This window comes from Zeus faber (assembly GCF_960531495.2).
Source record: "Zeus faber genome assembly, chromosome: 22".
NCBI classification, from domain to species: domain Eukaryota; kingdom Metazoa; phylum Chordata; class Actinopteri; order Zeiformes; family Zeidae; genus Zeus; species Zeus faber.
In genome coordinates this window covers 22,733,581-22,756,080 of record NC_137209.1, presented here as the reverse complement: position 1 = coordinate 22,756,080, position 22,500 = coordinate 22,733,581, and the positions used below count along the sequence as shown (strand labels likewise).

General features: G+C 50.4%; 1 protein-coding gene across 1 annotated transcript in view; it reads left to right on the top strand.

The window, feature by feature from the left end:
* Positions 1–17,504, top strand: part of trpc5a (transient receptor potential cation channel, subfamily C, member 5a) — a gene marked incomplete at both ends in the record, with an annotated part of 55,934 nt that extends 38,430 nt beyond the window's left edge. The window contains 7 exons of the mRNA XM_080023390.1: positions 1,177–1,298; positions 7,508–7,703; positions 8,246–8,455; positions 12,062–12,103; positions 15,634–15,723; positions 16,293–16,437; positions 16,531–17,504. Of these exons, the coding sequence (XP_079879516.1) occupies positions 1,177–1,298; positions 7,508–7,703; positions 8,246–8,455; positions 12,062–12,103; positions 15,634–15,723; positions 16,293–16,437; positions 16,531–17,504 (1,779 nt within the window). The remainder of the gene's footprint in view (positions 1–1,176; positions 1,299–7,507; positions 7,704–8,245; positions 8,456–12,061; positions 12,104–15,633; positions 15,724–16,292; positions 16,438–16,530) is intronic.
* Positions 17,505–22,500: the final 4,996 nt, after the last annotated feature.

The following is a 22,500-nucleotide window of genomic DNA, read 5'->3' as shown; positions in this document are numbered from 1 at the left end:
ACACACCTGAACACACTAACACACACACTAACACACACCTGAACACACTAACACACACACTAACACACACCTGAACACACTGACACACACACACTAACACACACACACTAACACACACCTGAACACACTGACACACACCTGAACACACTGACACACACACTAACACACACCTGAACACACTAACACACACACTTACACACACCTGAACACACTAACACACACCTGAACACACTGACACACACACTAACACACACCTGAACACACTAACACACACACTTACACACACCTGAACACACTAACACACACCTGAACACACTGACACACACACACTAACACACACCTGAACACACTGACACACACACACACTAACACCCACACTTACACACACCTGAATACACTAACACACACCTGAACACACTGACACACACACTAACACAAACCTGCACACACTAACCCACACACTTACACACACCTGAACACACTAACACACACCTGAACACACTGACACACACACTAACACACACCTGAACACACTAACACACACACTTACACACACCTGAACACACTAACACACACACTAACATACACACTAACACATACCTGAACACACTAACACACACACACTAACACACACCTGAACACACCAACACACACACACTGACACACACCTTAACACACTAACACACATGTTTACACACACTAACACACCTTAACACACTAACACACACCTTAACACACTTACACACAGCTTAACACACTAACACACGAACACATACCTTAATACATACCTTAACACACTAACACACACGTTAACACACACTAATGCACACCTTAACACACACATTAACACACACGTTACCAAACAAGTTATCACACATGTTAACACACACGTTAACACACACACATTAACACACACCTTAACACACATTAACACACACATTAACACACACCTCAACACACATATCAACACACACCTAAACACACTATGTATATATACATATATATACTTATATACACACAAATATACACATATATGGATGCAAACATTATTAATACCAAACGTGTGTGTGTGTGTGTGCGTGTGTGTGTGTGTGTGTTCGCGTGCGTGTGTGTGTGTGTGTGTGTGTGTGTGTGTGTGTGCGCATGAGTGTGTGTGTGTGTGTGTGCGCCGTGCAGGTCCTGCTGGCGTTCGCTAACGGTCTGAACCAGCTCTACTTCTACTACGAGACCAAAGCTTCAGAGGAACCAAACAACTGCAAAGGAATCCGCTGCGAGCGGCAGAACAACGCCTTCTCCACGTGAGTGTGTGAGTGTGTGTGTGTGTGTGAGTGTGTGTGTGAGTGTGTGTGTGTGTGTGAGTGTGTGTGTGTGTGTGTGCAAACAAAATGGTCATCATTTGGTAATAACTTTGACAGCCAAAGCCACATAAATGTGTTTGAGCTTGTGTGGAAGCTGAGGTTGTACAATCATTGAAGTGATGAATGAAGACGTTACCTTCGTCTTCATTCGTCGCTTTTTAACGTCTTCAATGATGTGTCACGATGACAGTACAACGTACGACCTCAGCTGCCACACAAAACTCAAACACATTTATGTGGCTTTGGCTGTTTGTTGTCACATATTATTTACAACTTTTACATTAAAATGGAGCATTTCACCACGACGTGTCAAAAGCTGACATCATAATGAAGGTCAAATGTAGGACAATCTTGTCGAACGAAGTGATGAAGAGGAAGCCAAAGAGGGATGGAGGGATGATGAGGAAGATGAGAGATGGTGAGGAAGAGAAAGAGAGATGGAGGGATGGTGAGGGAGGGAAAGAAAGATGGAGGGATGTTGAGGAAGATGAGAGATGGAGGGATGATGAGGAAGATGGAGGGATGATGAGGAAGATGGAGGGATGATGAGGAAGATGAGAGATGGAGGGATGAGGAGGAGGTATGTGCACAATAGAAATTAACCATAAAACCAAAGCACAATTAAAATGGGTTGAGTGAATGAGAGACTGGATGGAGTGAGAGAATCAGAGAGAGAGATGGAGGGATGGATGGAGGGAGGGAGGGAGGGGGCGGTGGATGGATGGATGGAGGAATGGAGTGAGGGATGGAGCTAGGGAGGCATGGATGGATGGATGGATGGATGGAGGGATTTAGGGATGGATAGAGGAAGGTATGGATGGATGGAGGGATGGATGAATGGATGGAGGGAGGATTAGATTAATGGATGAAGGAGGGATGGAGGAATGGATGGATGATGGACAGATGGATGGATGGAGGGATAGATGGATAGATAGATGGATGGAGGGATGGACAGAGGGATGGAGGGAGGGATGGATAGAGGGATGGATGAATGGAGGGAGGGATGGATGGATGGAGGGATGGACAGAGGGATGGAGGGAGGGATGGATGGATGGATGGATATGGATGGATAGATGGAGGGAGGGATGGAGGGATGGATGGAGGGATGGATGGAGAGATGGATGGATGGACGGATGGATGGAGGGATGGACAGAGGGATGGAGGGATGGATGGAGGGATGGATGGAGGGATGGAGGGATGGACGGAGGGATGGAGGGATGGATGGACAGAGGGAGGGATGGAGGGATGGACGGAGGGATGGAGGGGGTGATCATTTCCATGCAGAAGGACGTAATGAGAGTGATATTTTGTTGGCCGATGGCGTTTTCATTTTCCCCCGTCTCTCCATCATTCTCTCCAACATTCTCTCCATCATTCTCTCTTTCTCTACCACTTTGCCTCCCCCTCTTTTTCTGTCCTTCTTTCCCTTTCTTCTTCCATCTCTCCACCTCCATCTCTCCCTCCCTCTTCCCCTCCCTCCATTTCACTCTCTCTGTCTCTCTTACCCCACCTCCACCTCTCTCCCCCTCTCTCCCCCTTGTTGTTTTTCTCCCCCCTTCAATCCCTGATATCAGCCTCTTCCTCTCCCTTCATCCCTCCCTCCCTCTCGTTCTCTTTCTGCGTTTCTCTCGCCCATTCCCCTCCTTCAAATAACAATATCAGTCTCTTCCTATCCTTCATTTCCCGCTCTGCCTCTCTCACTCCATCACCCATCCATCCTTCCCTCCCTCCCTCCACCTTCTCGTCTTCTCTCCCTCCCTCCCTCTCTCCCGCTCTCTGTCTATCACCACCCTCCCTCTCTCCCTCCCTCCCTCCCTCCCCCCCCCCCTCTCTCCCTCCCTCCCTCCCTCCTTCTCACCCCCCCTCCCTCCCTCCATCACCCCCCTCCCTCTGTTTGTCTGACAGTGCTACAGAAGCGGTGGATGGTCGTTGAATTTTTGATGAAGCGACAATCGGAGGTGACGCACCGTGCGACGACATCACCCGAGAGAGAGAGAGAGAGAGAAAGAGAGAGAGAGAAAGAAAGAAAGAGAGAGGGAGGGAGGGAGGGAGAGAAAGAGGGGGGAGAACGCACTTATTGTTGTCATTTGCCATTTGGCTGAAGAGACGTTTCTTCTGTCGTTCAGCGATCCAGGGAACGCAGGGAGAGGGTGGAGGGAGAGCGGGGAGGGAGGGGGGGAGGGAGGGAGGGGAGAAGAGGAGGGGTGGGAAGGTGGAGTTTCCTCGCAGCTGGCGACCCACGACGTGAGCGACCGTGGACGGATGTGTCGCCGCGGGCTCAACGGCGCTGCCTGTGAGGGCCACGCCTCTCCGGAGGCGGAGCCCTTGCGCGGAGTTCTTCAGGCGTGGGAATGTGTTTGGGAGTGGGCGCGGAAACAAAGATGGCGCTGGCGTCCTCCGCTGATCAGAGCCTCCTTCCGTTTCGGGTTCCAAACTCCGCCCACCCTCCGCTCCATCACAATTTGAGGCTTTGAGGCGAGCAGGCCGAGGGGTTTTTGGAAAGACTCGCCCGATAAACATGTTTGATACCCTGGACAACCATTATCTACCCTGTACTACCCTGTACTAGCCTGTACTACTCTTATCTACCCTGTACCGCCCTGTACCACCATGGACAACCATTATCTACCCTGTACTACCCTGTACTACCCTGTACCACCATGGACAACCATTATCTACCATGTACTACCCTGTACTACCCTGTACCACCATGGACAACCATTATCTACCCTATACTACCCTGTACCACCATGGACAACCATTATCTACCCTGTACTACCCTGTACTACCCTGTACTACCCTTATCTACCCTGTACTACCCTGTACTACCCTGCACTACCCTTTACCACCATGGACAACCATTATCTACCCTGTACTACCCTGTACTACCCCTATCTACTCTGGACCACCCTGTACCACCCTGTACCACCCTTTACTACCCTGTACCACCCTGTACCACCCTGTACTACCCTGTACCACCCTGTACCACCCTGTACTACCCTGTACCACCCTGTACCACCCTGTACTACCCTGTACCACCCTGTACCACCCTGTACTACCCTGTACCACCCTGTACCACCCTGTACCACCCTGTACTACCCTGTACTACCCTGTACCACCCTGTACTACCCTGGACCAGCTTCTCCACAAGAAAGACCTGGTTCAATGAGAGAGAGGGTGATGGGTGGTGTAAAAGAGGGAGGGAGAGAGAGGGGTGAGGGAGAGGGATGTGGAGAGAGAGAGAGAGAGAGAGGGAGAGGGTGATGGGTGGTGTAAAAGAGAGAGGGAGAGGGAGGTCTGGAGGCTTTTTGTATTTTTGCACACTAAAATATTCAACAATCCAAAATGTATTCAGTGTGTGTGTGTGTATGCATCTGTGTGTGTGTGTGTGTGTGTGTGTGTGTGTGTGTGTGTGTGTGTGTGTGTGTGTGTGTGTGTGTGTGTGTGTGTGTCTGTGTATGTGTGTTTGTGTGTGTGTCTGTATGTGTGTGTGTGTGTGTATGTATGTGTGTGTGTGTCCATACCTGCGCTAATTTACACATGTGCACATTCTTTGTCTCTTTGATGGTGTCTGACTAATGAGAGAGAGAGCGAGACAGAGAGAGAGAGAGAGAGAGACAGAGAGAGAGAGACAGAGAGAGAGAGAGAGAGAGAGAGACAGAGAGAGAGAGAGAGACAGAGAGAGAGAGAGACAGAGAGAGAGAGAGACAGAGAGAGAGAGACAGAGAGAGAGGGATGAAGTCAGGTCAAGAGGGAGGTGTGGTCAGCAGAGCGACAGGGCGTGATATTACAACACTGTTCCGAATGAAGAAATATAAACGAGAGGAAGACAGAAGAGAGAGAGAGAGAGAAAGAAAGGAAGAGAGTTGCTCATTTCCTCTTTTTCCTTCCTTCTCTCCTCCCCTCCTCCCTCCTCCCTCCCTCCCTCCCTCCTCCTCTTGGCTCCAAACAGAACATTTATATCACTCCAATGTTCAGAGCTCATGAACGTCCAGAGAGCGCTTCAGAGAAAAACTCTGTGTGTGTGTGTGTGTGTGTGTGTGTGTGTGTGTGTGTGTGTGTGTGTGTGTGTGTGTGTGTGTGTGTGTGTGTGTGTGTGTGTGTGTGTGTGTGTGTGTGTGTGGTAGAGGGGAGGGATAGATAGATTGCATGAGAGGTATTTGGCTCTGTTAAATAGTTCTACTCTGGTGGATCATTTTGGCACCGTTTGCTACTGCAGTACATCAGATGGATGGATGGATACATTGATACATGGATGGATGGGTGGATGGATGGATGATGGATGGGTGGATAGATGATGGATGGATGATGGATAGATAGATGGAAGGATGGATGGATGGATAGATAGGTAGATGATGGATGATAGGTGATGGATGGATGGATGGATGGATAGATGGATGGATGGATAGATGGAGGGATGGATGGATGAAAGGATGGATGGGTGGATGGATAGATGGATGGGTGGATAGATAGGTGATGGATGGACAGATGGATGGATGGATGGAGCTATAAAATAGATAGCACTCTGCAGGGGAAAATAAATGTATTGTTTGCAGGATGGAGACAGAACGGGAGAGAGAAAGAGAAAGATGAAGAGAGAGAGTGAGAGAAAAAGATGGAGTGAGAGAAAAAGATGGAGTGAGAGACGCGAGGAAGACAGATGGAGGGAGAGAGGGAGTCGTGCACAAACAAACGGAATAACACACGGGATTGATCACGCAATTTAACACCTAAATGTTTCATGAGCGAGGAAGAGAGCGAGACGGAGGGAGGGAGAGAGGGGGGAGGGAGAGAGGGGGGAGGGAGAGAGAGATGGAGGGAGGGAGAGAGGGGGGAGAGAGAGATGGAGGGAGGGAGAGGGGGGAGGGATGGAGAGACGGAGTGAGGGATGGAGGGAGGGAGAGTGGGAGAGAGCGGTGCAGAAGTCATGCATCTTGATGCTTCGCCTCCAGGCTGATGGAGTCGTTCCACAGCACGTGGAACGAAGGGTTCACAACTTGAATAAACAAGATGAACGCTCCTTGTTGTCCTTCTTGTTATTGTTGTCATTGTTGTTATTGTTGTTGTCCTCGTTGTCCTTGTTGTCCTTGTTGTTGTTGTTGTCCTTGTTGTTGTTGTTGTCCTTGTTGTTGTGCTTGTTGTTGTCCTTGTTGTCCTTGTTGTTGTTGTTGTCCTTGTTGTCTTTGTTGTTGTTGTTGTCCTTGTTGTCCTTGTTGTCCTTGTTGATGTTGTTGTCCTTGTAATGGTTGTTTTCCTTGTTCTTGTTGTCCTTGTTGTTGTTGTTGTCGTTGTTATTGTTTTCCCTTTTGTCCTTGTTGTTGTTGTCCTTGTTGTTGTTGTTGTTGTCCTTGTTGTCCTTGTTGTTGTTGTTGTCCTTGTTGTTGTTGTTGTTGTCCTTGTTGTCCTTGTTGTCCTTGTTGTTGTTGTTGTCCTTGTTGTTGTTGTTGTTGTTGTTGTTGTCCTTGTTGTCCTTGTTGTTGTTGTTGTTCTTCATCGGGGGGAAGGGCCACACTCTGATACCGGTGCTGTGTGTCCTGGACCCGGACCGAGGCCCGCACCTACATGAGTCTGGACCTAGTTCGCTGGGTGGAGGTCCTGGCCCTGACTCGGTCCAGACACATCCATGTTCGGGGATACAGACCCAGTCCAGGACCAGGACCAGGACCCGGCCGAGTCCGGGACCTGGTCCGGTCCAGGACTTGGAACCCAGGCCAATCTGGACCCGTCAGGTCCTGGTGGATCCGGACCGGGTCATGACCGGGACGCAGCCCTCTCTGGACCTTTTGGGTCCAGACTCAACCAAGTCCCGGACCCGGCTGAGTCTGGACCGAGTCGATGTCTTTCTTGCCTGGTACCGGGTGCCGGGACTTAGGGCCAAATATGGACCCGTTTTGCTCGGTGCTTTTGTGGTGTTTTGCCCGACAACTGTTTTTATTTGTGTATTTAAGTCTTGTTTGTTGGGTGGTGCTGACCCGAGGCTCGGGGTGGTGGTATCTGGCCCTGGACCCCAGCACCACATACTCTTCACTGAAGCCTCTTAGAGCTTCGTGGTGAAGACGTTTGGGGGCTCATAACATTTACGCTCAATGACCCTCGCCTCCCCCTTCCTCCCCCCTCCTCCCCCCTCCTCCCCCTTCCTCCCCCCTCAGGCTGTTCGAGACCCTCCAGTCTCTGTTCTGGTCCATCTTCGGGCTCCTCAACCTCTACGTCACCAATGTCAAGGCTCGTCATGAGTTCACGGAGTTTGTTGGAGCCACCATGTTTGGAACGTACAACGTCATCTCTCTGGTGGTTCTGCTCAACATGCTCATCGCCATGATGAACAACTCCTACCAGCTCATCGCTGTGAGTACTATACTCCACTCTACTGTACTCTACTCTACTCTACTATAGTATACTGTACTATATTGTAGTGTACTGTACTGTACTGTACTGTTGTGTACTTTACTCTACTATACTGTACTGTAGTGTACTATAATCTACTGTACTGTAGTGTAGTGTACTATACTGTACTATACTGTAGTGTACTGTACTGTACTGTGGTGTACTATTGTATACTGCACTGTAGTGCACTATACTATACTGTACTACTGTATACTGTTCCCGTAGTCTATTGTACTGTAGTGTAGTGTATTATACTGTAGTGTACTACTGTAATGTACTGTGGTGTACTGCAGTGTAGTGTACTGTAGTGTAATGTACTGTAGTGTACTACTGTATACTTTACTGTAGTGTTATGTACTGTAGTGTAATGCGCTGCAGTATGGATTCAAAGAGGTTCTAATGATGTATTTGTCACACATTACACTGCACTTATGACCTAAAGTGAAATGTTTTTCAGCAGGTACTCATCCCGTCCTTCTTCCTTCCGCCTGTCTCACCCCCAGGACCACGCCGACATCGAGTGGAAGTTCGCCCGCACCAACCTGTGGATGAGCTACTTCGACGAGGGCGGGACGCTGCCGCCGCCGTTCAACATCATCCCCAGCCCCAAGTCGGTGTGGTACCTGCTCATGTGGCTCCACAACCGCTTCTGCAGGGCGGGGCCGCCGCCGGCCGAGGACTCGCACAAGTGTGAGAACCTGCGGGAGTTCACGGTAGGTGGACGGGGAAAAGTACTGTGAGCTGAGCTTCCCGTACATGAGACGGTTTCAAAGTATTTGTTTCTTTGAGGCAGTGCTACGTTGATAACCGTGTGGTTTTAGGGTTCGGGGTGAGTACTTATATCCATTCAAAATAAGATTGTGTATGATGGAAATATGCAAGTATTTCCTTCATGTTGTGAATATTGTTAACACTAGTACTTCGTCATAAAAAAACCCAAATGTTCCTCTACGTATACATCCCTTAAACCCAAATCCCTGATACCCAACACCAATCTACGACCTAGAAACACAACATCCTCTGTCTTTGTGTCTTGTCATCTCAGCCTGAAGTCAGAAAGTCCTGAGAGCTGTTTTTTTTTTCAATCCAAGAGGCTGAGACAAATTCCCGGGGTTGTCCGCCCTCGTCAGTACTTCACCCGCTCTAAAATATATCTTCAGAGAAGAGTTCAATTGAATTGCAAGGAATTGGCCTCGGGGTGTTTGGTGTGTTCTTCCAAAAGAAGCTTCCCAACGTCATGGTCACTGGAGTGGAACAGTGGCTCCTGATCGTTGGGCTGCAGTTGAATTTCCCTGGATGTTGGTGAGATGAGAGGGGATCAGATACAACTTCTCCTGATTGGTTTGGGAGATGTGTAACCAAGGGCAACAACAGCAACAACTTGCTCCTATTGGGCCGTTATAACAGTGATCACCTCCTCGAGTGGGAGGAAAGATGTGGTCCTACAGTTACAGTTTTCTGCACAACCTCAACGCCCCCCCTGCCGACAACACATCTTCAGCAGGCGCCACGGCGCCGCCCGCAGGGGCCACGGCGCCGCCCGCAGGGGCCACGGCGCCGCACGTTCGTGTCTACTCCGTACTTCGTGGCTGACCTCAGCCAAACGACCGGCCACCGGCGTAGCGGCCGGCGAGCCGTGCTCCCGTTAAGGGGTCGCCATGGGAACCGGCCCGTGCGTTGACATGCTCGAGTCACGTGAGTCAGGGGGGGGGCGGAGCGGCGAGGCGTGGGCGGGCCCCGCGTGCCTCAGAAGTGCGTCTTTGAGTCACGCCAAGCGGGTGTTGTGTTCATACATGGAGGAAACGAGGGAGGAGGAGGAACGCCGCAGCCCGTCAGGCTGGATGCACGCCGCCTGACAACAAGGAAACGCTATTGTCGCCAGGGGGAGCCGCAGTGCTGGTCCTGAGGTGCAGGGGGACGCTGGCTGATGTAGCGTCCACGCAGAACGACCACGTCCGTCCTCATCTCAGGACTGACTCCGCCCGCCGCCGAGGCAGACTGCACCTTGAGATGCAATTGTTTTGCTTTACTTGTGTATGAGAGGCTTTGTTTGTCAAGCAGGAGCAGTGACATGGAAGCCCCGCTGGCTTGTTGTCTGCCATGTTATTTTAAAGTATCTCCTTTATTTACTTTACACTATATACTATATACTGTATATACTCTATGTCTTTAAGAGCCTGTGCAAATAACGGCATTCACTTTTCTGTTTGTGATGTGGAATACTCGTATGGAACTATATGTAGTACTAGTATGGAACTATATGTCGTCCTAGGATGGAACTATAGGCAGTACTAGTATGGAACTCTATGTAATACTAGTATGGAACTATATGTAGTAATAGTATGGAACTATATGTAGTACGAGTATGGAATTATATGTCGTCCTCGGATGGAACTATATGCAGTACGAGTATGGAACTATGTGTAATACGAGTATGGAACTATATACAGTACTAGAATGGAACTCTATGGAATACTAGTATGGAACTATATGTAATAGTAGTATGGAACTTTATGTAGTACTAGTATGGAACTCTATGGAATACTAGTATGGAACTATATGTAATAGTAGTATGGAACTCTATGTAATAGTACTATGGAACTCTATGTAATACTAGTATGGAACTATATGTAGTACTAGTATGAAACTTTATGCAGTACGAGTATGGAACTATATGTAATAGTAGTATGGAACTATATGTAATAGTAGTATGGAACTATATGTAATACTAGTATGGAACTATATGTAATAGTAGTATGGAACTATATAAACTACTAGTATGGAACTATATGTAATAGTAGTATGGAACTATATGTAATACTAGTATGGAACTATACGTAAATGATTCTTCCTTGATGTACAAATTCTGAATTGTATAAAAGAAGCTGTGATTGTTATGTGTGTTAATGTGGCCCAGAGAACATGCACAGTGTGTATTCAGTAGAAGTACACACTCAGCTGTGCCTTGCGCTCAGGTTCTTCATGCTCTGAAACACTGATTCAGATGGAGAGAAGCGTTCCGCACCTCTATGGAATAAACCTAACGAAGCGGAACACAACGGGAAGGCATGCTCGCTCTCCCATTTTTACTCTCTCTTTCTCCCTGAGACACACACACACACACCACAGCTCATCCATCATGCACACACACCTAGGCACGTGTAAATTGATGCATATCTAGGAAAACACACACACACACACACACACACACACATTTCACAAATTGGACAAGTACTCACATTCATGCAAGCCTGTATACACAGACACACAAACACACACGCATACACACACACACGCATACACACACACACGCACACACACACATGCGCAAGCACGCACACGCACACACACACACACACACACACACACACACACACACACACAGTGCATGTTGAGTTGTTCAGTTAAAACAGCGGAGTTATGTAACCCAACCAGCCCACGTAGATTCACACATTCACACTGCAGAGATCTGACCAGGGTCGAGAGACACTGGGACGGAATGAGAGAGAGAGAGGGAGAGAGAGAGAGAGAGAGAGAGAGAGAGTAATAAATATTAAAGCACTGTTAAAGTTAAAGCTAGCTGTAAATAATTATAATAATATTAGGGTTAACCCAACACCAACCCAATAATAATACAAATAATTATAATAATGATGATGATGATGATGATAATGATAATGATGATAATTATAATAATAATAATATCAGGGTTAACCTAAAACTAGCCCAATAATAAAAATATCAGAAATAATAATAATAATAATAATAATATATGCAGAAACCACAGAGTGCCTGTGGGACTGTTTACATATAAGGTAGCAGACTGACTCTGCTGTTTAAACTGGACTGAAGTTGTGTTTACATTGGCACCCGGTCACAAACAGTGGGTTTAACCAACAGAGCGAGTGATGTGGTCCAGTGCTATGCCCTGATGGAGGCTGAGAACATCCAAAAGATGGGTGGAGAGAGGGAGGTCGACTAAAGGGAGCTGGAAAGAGTGAGGTGGCAATGATGGAGGGGGGCGAGATGTGAAGGGGAGGTGGGGATGAGGGAGGTACAGTGGAGATGGAGTTAGGTGGAGAAGGAGGAGGAGAGAGGGATATTGAGAGGGAGGTAGAGAGTTAGGTGGAGATGGTGGAGAGGGGGATGGGCCGGTAGATAGAGATGGTGTCAATATTATGTTTGAGATGACAGAGTTGGAGTTGTTTGAGGTGGAGATGGTGGAGGTGATGGAGGTGGAGATGATGGAGGTGAAGAGGGAGGTGGAGTTGATGGACGAGTGTGTAAAGACTGATGTTGTGACTGTTTTGTTTCTCCAGGAGCGACACGCTGACAGCCTGATCCAGAACCAACACTACCAGGTGAGTGTGTGTGTGTGTGTGTGTGTGTGTGTGTGTGTGTGTGTGTGTGTGTGTGTGTGTGTGTGTGTGTGTGTGTGTGTGTGTGTGTGTGTGTGAGGGTTAGAACCCATTCCGACCAGTTCTGAGAACCAGTTGTTTAATAAAAACAGTATAGAACCCATTCCGACCAGTTCCAGGAACCAGCTCTATAATAAAAACAGTATAGAACCCATTATGACCAATTCCAGGAACCAGCTCTATCGTAAAAAACAGTATCGAACACATTCCGACCAGTTACAGGAACCAGTTCTATTATAAAAACAGTACAGAGCCAATTCCGACCAGTTCCAGGAACCAGTTGTATAATAAAAACAGTATAGAACCCATTCCTATCAGTTCCAGGAACCAGTTCTATAATAGAAACAGTATAGAACCCATTCAGACCAGGTCCAGGAACCAGTTCTATAATAAAAACAGTCCCATTATGACCAGTTCCAGGAACCAGTTCTATAATAAAAACAGTATAGAATCCATTCAGACCAGTTCCAGGAACCAGTCTTATAATAAAAACAGTATAGAACCCATTCAAACCAGTTCCAGGAACCAGTTCTATAATAAAAACAGTAAAGAACCCATTATAACCAGTTCCAGGAACCAGTTCTATAATGGAATCAGTATAGAACCCATTCCCGATCAGTTCCAGGAACCAGTTGTATAATAAAAACAGTATAGAACCCATTTCAACCAGTTCCAGGAACCAGTTCCATAATAAAAACAGTATAGAACCCATTATGACCAGTTCCAGTAACCAGTTGTATAATAAAAACAATATAGAACACATTCCAATCAGTTCCAGGAACCAGCTCTATAATAAAAACAGTATAGAACCCATTCCGACCAGTTCCATGAACCAGTTGTATAATAAAAACAGTATAGAACCCATTCCGACCAGTTACAGGAACCAGCTCTATAATAAAAACAATATGGAACCCATTCCGCCCAGTTCCAGGAACCAGTTCTATCATAAAAACAGTATAGAACACATTCCATTCTATCTATCTATCTGTCTATCTATCTGTCTGTCTGTCTGTCTGTCTGTCAGTCTATCTATCTATCTATCTACAGTATATATGTCTGTCTGTCTGTCTATCTATCTATCTACAGTATGTCTGTCTGTCTGTCTGTCTGTCTGTCTGTCTGTCTGTCTGTCTGTCTATCTATCTATCTACAGTATATATCTGTCTGTCTGTCTGTCTGTCTGTCTGTCTGTCTGTCTGTCTTGTCATCCATCCATCACTTTGTTTGGCAGCCCTCCTCATGTTCCTTTGCATCGTCTCAGATCTTAATTGGCTCGACGCTCGTTTTGGAAAGAACATTTTCCTGGTTTTCCGCCAGCGAACAGGGCGGCGTTACCATAACACGCTACTCTTTCTTTTCCCTCATCTTCAATTATCAAGCATTATTTAGCGATTTGTGGGCGCGAGCGACGTTGGCATGGGCGCCGAGGGAGAGAGCGACAGCAGCTTAATCTGGAGGTGGAGGTCTGACCTGCGCTCAGTGCTGCAGATCCAGCGCTGCCAGTCCTGATTCTTGGACATTAATCCCACGTGTTTACACGTTTTGAAGTTTTAATTCCACGCTTAATTCCGAACAGCTGAGATGGATTACACTGGATCAATATTTAGTCCAAAGGCAAATACCAATGTAAATAAAAGCTGCATTCATTTTTTTAACGTAGTTTTCACATCAGATCCAATTGAAAGAAATTGGGGCACGGCTCAATGCGGCGCAATAATGCATTCTGATTTGTCAATAGCGGGCAATCAGTACTCAGTCATTTCCAAATAATAATAATAAATAAAGCTGCAGGCAGCAGTACACGGGGCCCATTTTAGTCGTGTTGGGTGCGTTTCATAGTTTCCCCGGGTTCTCGGAAACGCAGCACGATTTCCTGGTTGCTCAGCTCGCGGGGTTCCCTCTCTGCGGTCGACACAGCACAACCCTCCTGTCTTGAAAAGAACCCTCCATGTTCGCCCGTGAAGCAGAACTTGTCATTGTTAGAACTCAGCGTTTTGTCAGCGGAAGTAGAGCTGCTCTCTCTGTGACGGTGGTCGTTTGGTGCCGTGTCGGGCGCCTCATTTATTTGTTGACTTTTTTACTTGGATTACATTTTCAGTAAGTTACGGTTCCATGAAATACATTGTGGACATACGTCTGGACAAACCAACATGGACTTATGTCTGCATGTTCCCGTTCTGGCATTCAGTTTAAATCTTCCTGAAGCACACTGCGTCACCCAGTAATTTCAGTGGTGACGTTGCGTGGTGATTACATTTTCAATAAGATACGTTTCCATTAAATACAAAATACGTTGTGGTATTTCTGTGAGTAATTACAATTGCACGGCTTCTATTTTTCCGATGCCTGACTCGATCTTGGCGCATCACTCAGCCGCGCATTTCAGTGGATTCGACTCGGCGTGGTCATGAGTTTTTGTGGACTACCGTTTTTCGTATTTTCATGAATCGGGCAAAGCACCAGCCAGTGGCGTGATCTGGTGACACCACATAGAAACTACAATGGAGTTATACATGTCAAATTTTATATTAATAACAGTAAATATTTTCCTCAGTGGAAGCTCTCAGACTCGATATACCAGTTATAAAATCTTTTCAAATCAATATTCCGTGTCAATGTATTCATTTATTTAGTGTTATAAGCCGTGTAATAAGAAGGATAATGTGCAGCCAACCTGTCGTTATGGTAAAATAACGCCCTTCAGTGCTAGGACCAACCTGTCGGGGTTATTTTTCCAATAAGGAGCGGCTGGCTGCACGTTGTCCCTTGGACTCGTTTTCTTCTGGTCGGGTGAATAAATTCATCAAAGGAAACATGGAAACAGAAAGGGAAATTCAGAACCACACTTCAAGTCCTCGCCTCGTGTGTCATTCTGGCAAAGATGGACGGCAGATGACGGAGTGGTACATTAGGGTTTGGCACTGATGGCTCTTTATTTTGATAAGCGTCCATGTATCTTGTTGTTGTTTTGTTTCTCATCTTGTTTGTCGTTCAGCGTTACACGGCTAAAGCAGAGAGAGATTCAAATGACAGAGTAGAGCCAAAACTCCATCTATCTATCTGTCATCTATCTATCTTTCATTTTTCTTTTCTTTTCTCTTTTCTTTGTTAACCTGTGTTGTCAGCGTGCTGCACATACAACACAGAGTATTTATTTATATTTGTTCCATTGCATCTCAGACAGAGTTAGTCTGCAAGGGGGGTTCAACTTCTCAACCTGCAATGCAGCTCTTTAGTCATTCTTAAATCATCAACAACTGCTGCAACAACTCTGTCCTGTGACGAGCTGTGGGATGAGCAGAAACATAAACATAGAAAAAAACAACAACATGTACATGGCTATGTATCTATCTATCTATCTATCTATCTGTCTATCTATCTATCTATCTATCTATCTATCTATCTGTCTATCTGTCTGTCTGTCTGTCTGTCTGTCTGTCTGTGCGGTAACTATGGCGACAACCCCCCAACAGGAAGTGATCCGCAGCCTGGTGAAGAGGTACGTGGCGGCCATGATACGCAGCGCCAAGACGGACGAAGGGCTGACGGAGGAGAACTTCAAGGTACCCGTGTGTGTGTGTGTGTGTGTGTGTGTGTGTGTGTGTGTGTGTGTGTGTGTGTGTGTGTGTGTGTGTGTGTGTGTGTGTGTGTGTGTGTGTGTGTGTGTTTATGTGCATGTGTGTGTGTGCGCGCATCGGGTGCAAGCGTGAGATGAGTCACCACATGTTCTATCTAATAATCTGTGGCTTAACTTCAGCAGAAAGTAAACAGTGGGGTCTCTGAGGGAGAGAAGTAACGAAGTAGAAATACTCACTGGAAGAAGTAACTGAGGAGCGCTGTCTTCTGTTGTTTATGATATTAACTAGATGTTTTTAACTGAAATGGGGACGGGATGGAGGAAGGATGGGAGGGAGGGAGGAAGGGAACGAGGGAGGGAGGAAGGATGGGGTGGAGGGAGGATGGAGGAAGGCTGGGTCTCTCTCCCTCCATCCATGACCCTCTTTGTCCCCCTCAAATTCTCTTTCTCCCCTTTTTGATTTTCACTGTTGTTGTTAATCTCTGCGGCGGTGCTTTGCCTGTCTCACTCTCCCTCTCTCTCTCCCTCTCTCTCTCCCTCCCTCCCTCCCTCCAGGAGTTGAAACAGGACATCTCCAGCTTCCGCTACGAGGTGCTGGACCTCCTCGGGAACCGGCGTCCGCCGCGACGCCACTACTCGTCCTCCAGCGAGCCAATGAGAGACGAGGGGGGCGTCGCCTCGGAGGACGACAGCGAATCGGGTGACGGAGGAGGAGGAGGAGGAGGAGGAGGAGGAGGGGCGGGGGCAGGAGGGGCAGGAGGGGGAGGAGGACGAGGAGGAGGAGGAGGAGGAGGAGGAGGAGGAGGTGGTCAGAGGTCAAAGTACGTCAGCTTCCTCACCCTGCCCGACGACGATGTGCGGCTGACGCCCAAGTACGGCGTCTCCGCCCTCGTGCGCTCCATCGCGGGGACACCCGCGGCGGAGCGGGCGGAGGAGGAGATGGAGGAAGGAGCGGTGTGGGGGGAGGCGGAGGAGGAGGAGGAGGAGGGGAAACCAAAGAGCAACGGGCTGAAGACCGCCATCGCCCCGCCGCCCTTGGTGACGCCGCTGCCGTCCTCCTCCTCTTCCTTCTCCTCTTCCTCGCTGTCGTCCTCCTTCTCCTCATCCCTCGCTCGGACCCGGAGCCGCCTGCAGCGCCTCTCCGCCCCGCGGCCCAAGACGGACTCCTTCCAGCGCCTCTCCTTCCTGTTCTCCCGCTCGCACCGCAAGGGCCCCGCCCTCCCCTGCTCCCCGCCCTCCTACACCATCTCCGACGGCTTGCTCCACCCGCTGGCGGGCCGCGCCGACTTCGGACTCGCCCGCGTGACCCAGAGCGAGACCCGCCTGAACGAGGTGGGGCGGGGTCCGGGCGGCGTCGGCCTCGGCCCCGTGCGCAGCCGCGGCCTGGGCTTCGGCCTCGGCCCCGCCCTCTCCCCGCGGAGGACCAACGGCAGGGACTCGCTGCTGACGCTGCCGCTGCCCCCGCCCTGCCCCTGCCAGTCGCTGCACTGCGCTTCCAACATGTCGGAGTCCAGCTCGCGGCTGCTCGACTCCAGCGAGGACGTTTTCGAGGGCGGCGTCGGCGGCGTGATGGGGGGCGGAGGCGGAGGAGGAGGAGGAGGGATGATGGGGGGAGGAGGAGGAGGAGGCGGGGGAGGGCCGGGCGGGAGACTCCGGGGGGAGGGCGGGGTGATGACGATGATGACGGGCGGCTGGGTGGGGCCGTGCGAGGACCTGGTGGAGGACAGCTGCGAGGTGGTGGAGGACTCGGTGACCACGCAGCTATAGGAGGACGCTCGGTCCGTGGATTATCAAGAGACGGGGAGAGGGAGGGGAGGAGAGAGGGGGGGCGGGGGGGGGGGGGGGAATACACCTTCTCGGAAGTGTTCTCCCGGTGGATGTACGGCGAGGAGGGTCACGCGGCATCGTTTTTGGGATGTCGGGAGACGCCCGGAAGCGTTGGGTTTTTCCCCGTCGACGGAGATCCGGGATTAACGGAAGGACCTGGAGGGACCCTTCAACCCCCCCCCCCCCCCCCCCCCCCCCCCGTGTCCCTTCGATGCGTCCCCTAGCTAGTTCCCCTCAGCATGAAGAACTCAAGTCAAGTTCCCCAAAGCGCCCCCTGCTGTGCCCGCTCCGCCCCCGCCCGGGAAACGGAGCCAGCGACCCGTGGAGCCGCGGCACCACATCCGTCTCCGCGGACCAGCGGGATTAAAAGCGGCTTTGAGGAGGATCGGCGGCGTTTCGCCTCCTTTCAACGGCCGGGACGGAGTCAAGGGCAAGAGGAGGAAAATGCCGAGGAAGCAAAAATGGAATTATTCGCGGGATATTATGGGATAAACCTCAACGGCATGGAACCGTTCCCCGTCTCGCTCTCTCTCTCACTCTCGCTCTGCCACTCTCTCTCTCTCTCGCCGCACACAGGGCCACAAGACATTTACACTCGTAGTAATAATAATAATAATAATAATAATATCAATAACAATAATATGAATAAGAGACTTCTAATAAGGACTATCATGGTTTCTACTGTCGTTGCTTCTTCTGGAGTCGCCCTCTGAGGACCACGGCTTCTCACTCAGCTCTTCCTGAAAACCTTCACCTGAACATCAATAAACATGAAGCGGTGATTTCATATATTTATACTGTCAAGAGAAGGAAGGAAGGAAAGGAGGGAGGGAGGAAGGAAGGAAGGAGGGAAGGAAGGAAGGAAGGGGAGGAGGAAGGAAGGAGGAAAAGCAGGGAGGGAGGGGGGAAGGAAGGAAAGGAGGAAGGAAGAAAGGGACGGAGGGTGCGAGGGAGGAAGGAAGGAAGGGGAGGAGGGAGGAAGGGAGGAAAGGAGGGAGGGAGGGAGGGAGGAAGGACGGAAGGAAAGGAAAGGAGGGAACGAGGGAAATAAGGGAGGGGTGAAGGATGAAGGGAGGAGGGATGGAGCATTGAATGGAGGGCGGGAAGGAAGGGAGAAGGAGGGTAGGCAGGGAGGAAGGAAGGAAAGGATGAAGGGAGGAAGGACGGAAGGTAGGAAAGAAGGGAGAAAGGAATGAAGCAAGCAGGGAGGGAGGAAGGAAGGAAAGGAAGGAAGGAAAGGAAGACAGAAAAGTGTTGATGCAAGTGAGGGCGGCTTCTCCTCCTTTTCAAGGTGAATTCCACCAGTTTTCCATCCTGACGTTTGGCTGCAGCGTCTTCAGTTCCATCCCTCTGTCACCTCCAAGTATGCATGTTCAAACCTAGACTCCTGCACACACACACACACACACACACACACACACACACACACACACACACACACACACACCCCCCAAGATTCAAGATGTCATAGTGTGGTAACGTTTTGGCCATGGCTCCCTCAGTATTCCACAGTCATCACACCTCCTCCAGGCTAAACGGGGCCAAGTCGGGGCCAGATGGGACGGCGTAGGGCCAGGCAGAGCCAGCTGGTATCGGGCCACATAGGTCCAGATACTGTAGGGCCACGTCGGGCCGGACTGGGCCAAAATAGGGCGAGAAAGGACTACATACGGCCAGAGAGGGCCATTTGGGACAGAATAGGACCGGGTTGGGCCACATAGGACGAGGCAGGACCACATAGGGTGAGACAGGACCACATAGGGTGAGACAGGGCCACATAGGGTCAGACAGGGCCATATAGGGTGAGACAGGGACATGTAGGGTCAAATAGGGCGAGATAGGACCACATACGGCCAGAGGGCCACTTGGGATCAGACCGGATAGGATCTGTGAGGGCCAAAAGAGTGCCAGATAGGAGGAGTTACGACCACCTGGGGCCAGGTGGGACCGGTTAGGGCCAGTTGGATCATACCCAGCCAATCCTGGCACTTTCAGTTTGCAGCTAACTGACTAGCGATGCTAACAGTCCCGTCCTGTCTGTTGACCTTCACGTCCAGATCCTGGTGATTTTGCGGCATGGGGGCGTTGACCGGTAACGACGGTCCGGCTGGGCGGTAACGACGGTCCGGCCGGAGGGTAACGATGGTCCTGCCGGGCGGTAATGACGGTCCAGCCGGTAACGACGGTCCTCCTGGGTGGGAACGACGGTCCCGCCAGGCGGGAATGACGGTCCTTCCCTGGGGTTACGACGGTCCTCCTGGGTGGGAACGACGGTACCGCCGGGCGGGAACGACGATCCTGCCGGGCGGGAACGACGGTCCTGCCGGGGGGTAACGACGGTCCTCCTGGGTGGGAACGACGGTCCTGCCGGGGGGCAACGACAGTCCTGGCGGGCGGGAACGACGGTCCCACCAGGCGGGAATGACGGTCCTTCCGTGGGGTAACGACGGTCCTCCTGGGTGGGAACGACGGTCCCGCCGGGCGGGAACGACGATCCTGCCGGGCGGAAACGACGGTCCAGCCGGGGGGTAACGACGGTCCTCCTGGGTGGGAACGACGGTCCTGCCGGGGGGCAACGTCGGTCCTGCCGGGCGGCTGCACGTTGTGTCTCTGCGGAGGATTGGGAGGAGCTGGGGATGAACTGCCGCCCCCTCTGAGTGTTACACGACAACATAACAAGCTAACAGGGATGCTTCCCAATGCTAACTGTTATTGAATTGCCACCACGTACTTTTCAGCCACATCCGTTGATCTGAGCAGTTCCTGCCTGACACTGACTCAACGCGATCGTTTGACGGTTAATCTTTGGCTCTTCCCACGAAAGCCACGCAACGCCGGGGACGTGCGGCTTCATCGATCCCTTCTCCTCGTTTATCAACTGTTTAATCAGTTACCTCGGAGATTGGTTTCACACCCTATAATAAGACAGGGCCAGGAGGGAAGGGCTCCTGGAGAATTCATTGATTAGTGGATATTAAGGCTCTCTGAAAAGTCTCCTCGTGGCTGTTTACGTTCCTGGCTTCTCGCGTTAAGCAGTCTCACTGGCGGCGCCGCGGCGGTCTCGGGGCTCCTCCACGTCTGTGTGCGCCAGGTTTCCCGCCTGGTTTCAATCTGGATCTTCTTCACCGTTGAGAGTGTCCCTCCACTTGTAAAGCCAAGAAAATGAAAATGCAAAGCTGTTGGTACCAAACCCTGCGGGCATTTCTCAACGGTTCATTGCTAACCTTTAGGGATGCACCGATTGTGGAATTCTGGGCCGATATCGATGTTTAAAATAACTATTTATTTCTGTGTCGATTTTTTTTCTTCCGAGTTCCCGTGAACGCAGCATCACCTCCTGCTCGACCCGATGCAGAGAGCCGTGTCCGCGTCTTCTAAAATGGATCGCGGATGCCGTCGTCCTCTCAGACGGTGTAAAATAAATAAATGTAAAATACTGAAATGGCTGCTGGAATATGCCTCGGCGGCCCATCTCGGTCAGTAGACCGGGGAGCCGCGCCCAAGTTGAGTCTGTGTGGGAAACACTGGATAAAAGTAATTTCCCCCTGGGATTTTTAAAGCATTTCTTATTCTGATTCTGATAAACATCGGCCGCTGCCATCGGTGAATGTCGTCTTATTTGCCGAGAGGCGCATAGCCGTAAACAAGACCAATACCGGCCGATACCGATGTACCGCCGATAAATCGGTGCCTCCTTACAAACCGTCAGATGTAATTCAGTCGACAACACTTTGTCCTTGTTGAAGTAACTTTCCAGGACACAGATGTCAACACAGTTATTCGGCGTCGGGCTCCGTAGCAGACCCTGCAGCCCCGGGGCTGCAGGGTCTGCCAGCGGCCGGCACGTGGCGGCCGGCACGTGGCGTCCACCGGTGCTGGAGGGAGATTGAAAGCGTCGAGCAGAGCGGGCGTGATATGTCCGACGCGTGGGCCTGACTCCCTGCCACGCCTCAATTCACGCCGCCAGCTCCACCCTGGGGCCACGTCTGGCCCCCGGGCCCCCGGTTGATTACGCCGAGCGGTGTAATGTTCCTTTCTTCAAAGGAGCGACCGGTCGAGTCCTGCGACCCGCCATCGTCATCTTTAGTTCTGGACTCAGAGATGTTGATTCTAAAAGCAGAGGCCGACATCCAAAAACACCGTAGTATCACTTTGACGGGTCCTAGTTGCCATAGCAACCAGCGATGCTGTGTGTCTACACCCCACATTAACGGCGCAGCGATGGATTCTCTGGGCAGGCGGAGATACCATGGGATATGCAACGGGCGGCCAGGGGGGCGGGGCGAGAAGCAAAGTGCCGTCCTTCTGACCAAGATGGCCGACCGATGGCGTCATGGCAACGGGGTTCCAAAGCAAGAGTGTCCCCCGTCAGCCTGCGTGCCGTGCTCATGTGATTCAGCCGCTTGTACTTTCGGGCGGCGCTCGTCTCGAAACGCTGTGAACTCTGACCCCCTGTGTTACCACGGTAACGGTTAAATGTACGTCAGGACGAAGACGAAGATAAAGGTGAAGATGAGGGTGAAGGTGAAGATGAAGATGAGGGTGAAGGTGAAGATGAGGGTGAAGGTGAGGGTGAAGATGAAGGTGATGGGGAAGGTGAGGGTGAAGATGAAGGTGAAGGTGAAGGTGAAGATGAAGATGAAGGTGAAGATGAAGGTGAAGGTGAAGATGAAGGTGAGGGTGAAGGTGAGGGTGAGGGTGAAGATGACGATGAAGGTGAAGATGAAGGTGAGGGTGAAGATGAAGGTGAGGGTGAAGGTGAAGATGAAGGTGAAGATGAAGGTGAGGGTGAAGATGAAGGTGAGGGTGAAGATGAAGGTGAGGGTAAGGATGAAGGGCTCCTGTCCTGTCGGTCGCCGTGGAACCGGCTTGAGTTGAGCACGAAGGATCTGCATTATTCAGGCATGCAAAGCCCCCGGAGGCGTGGGTGTGGGTG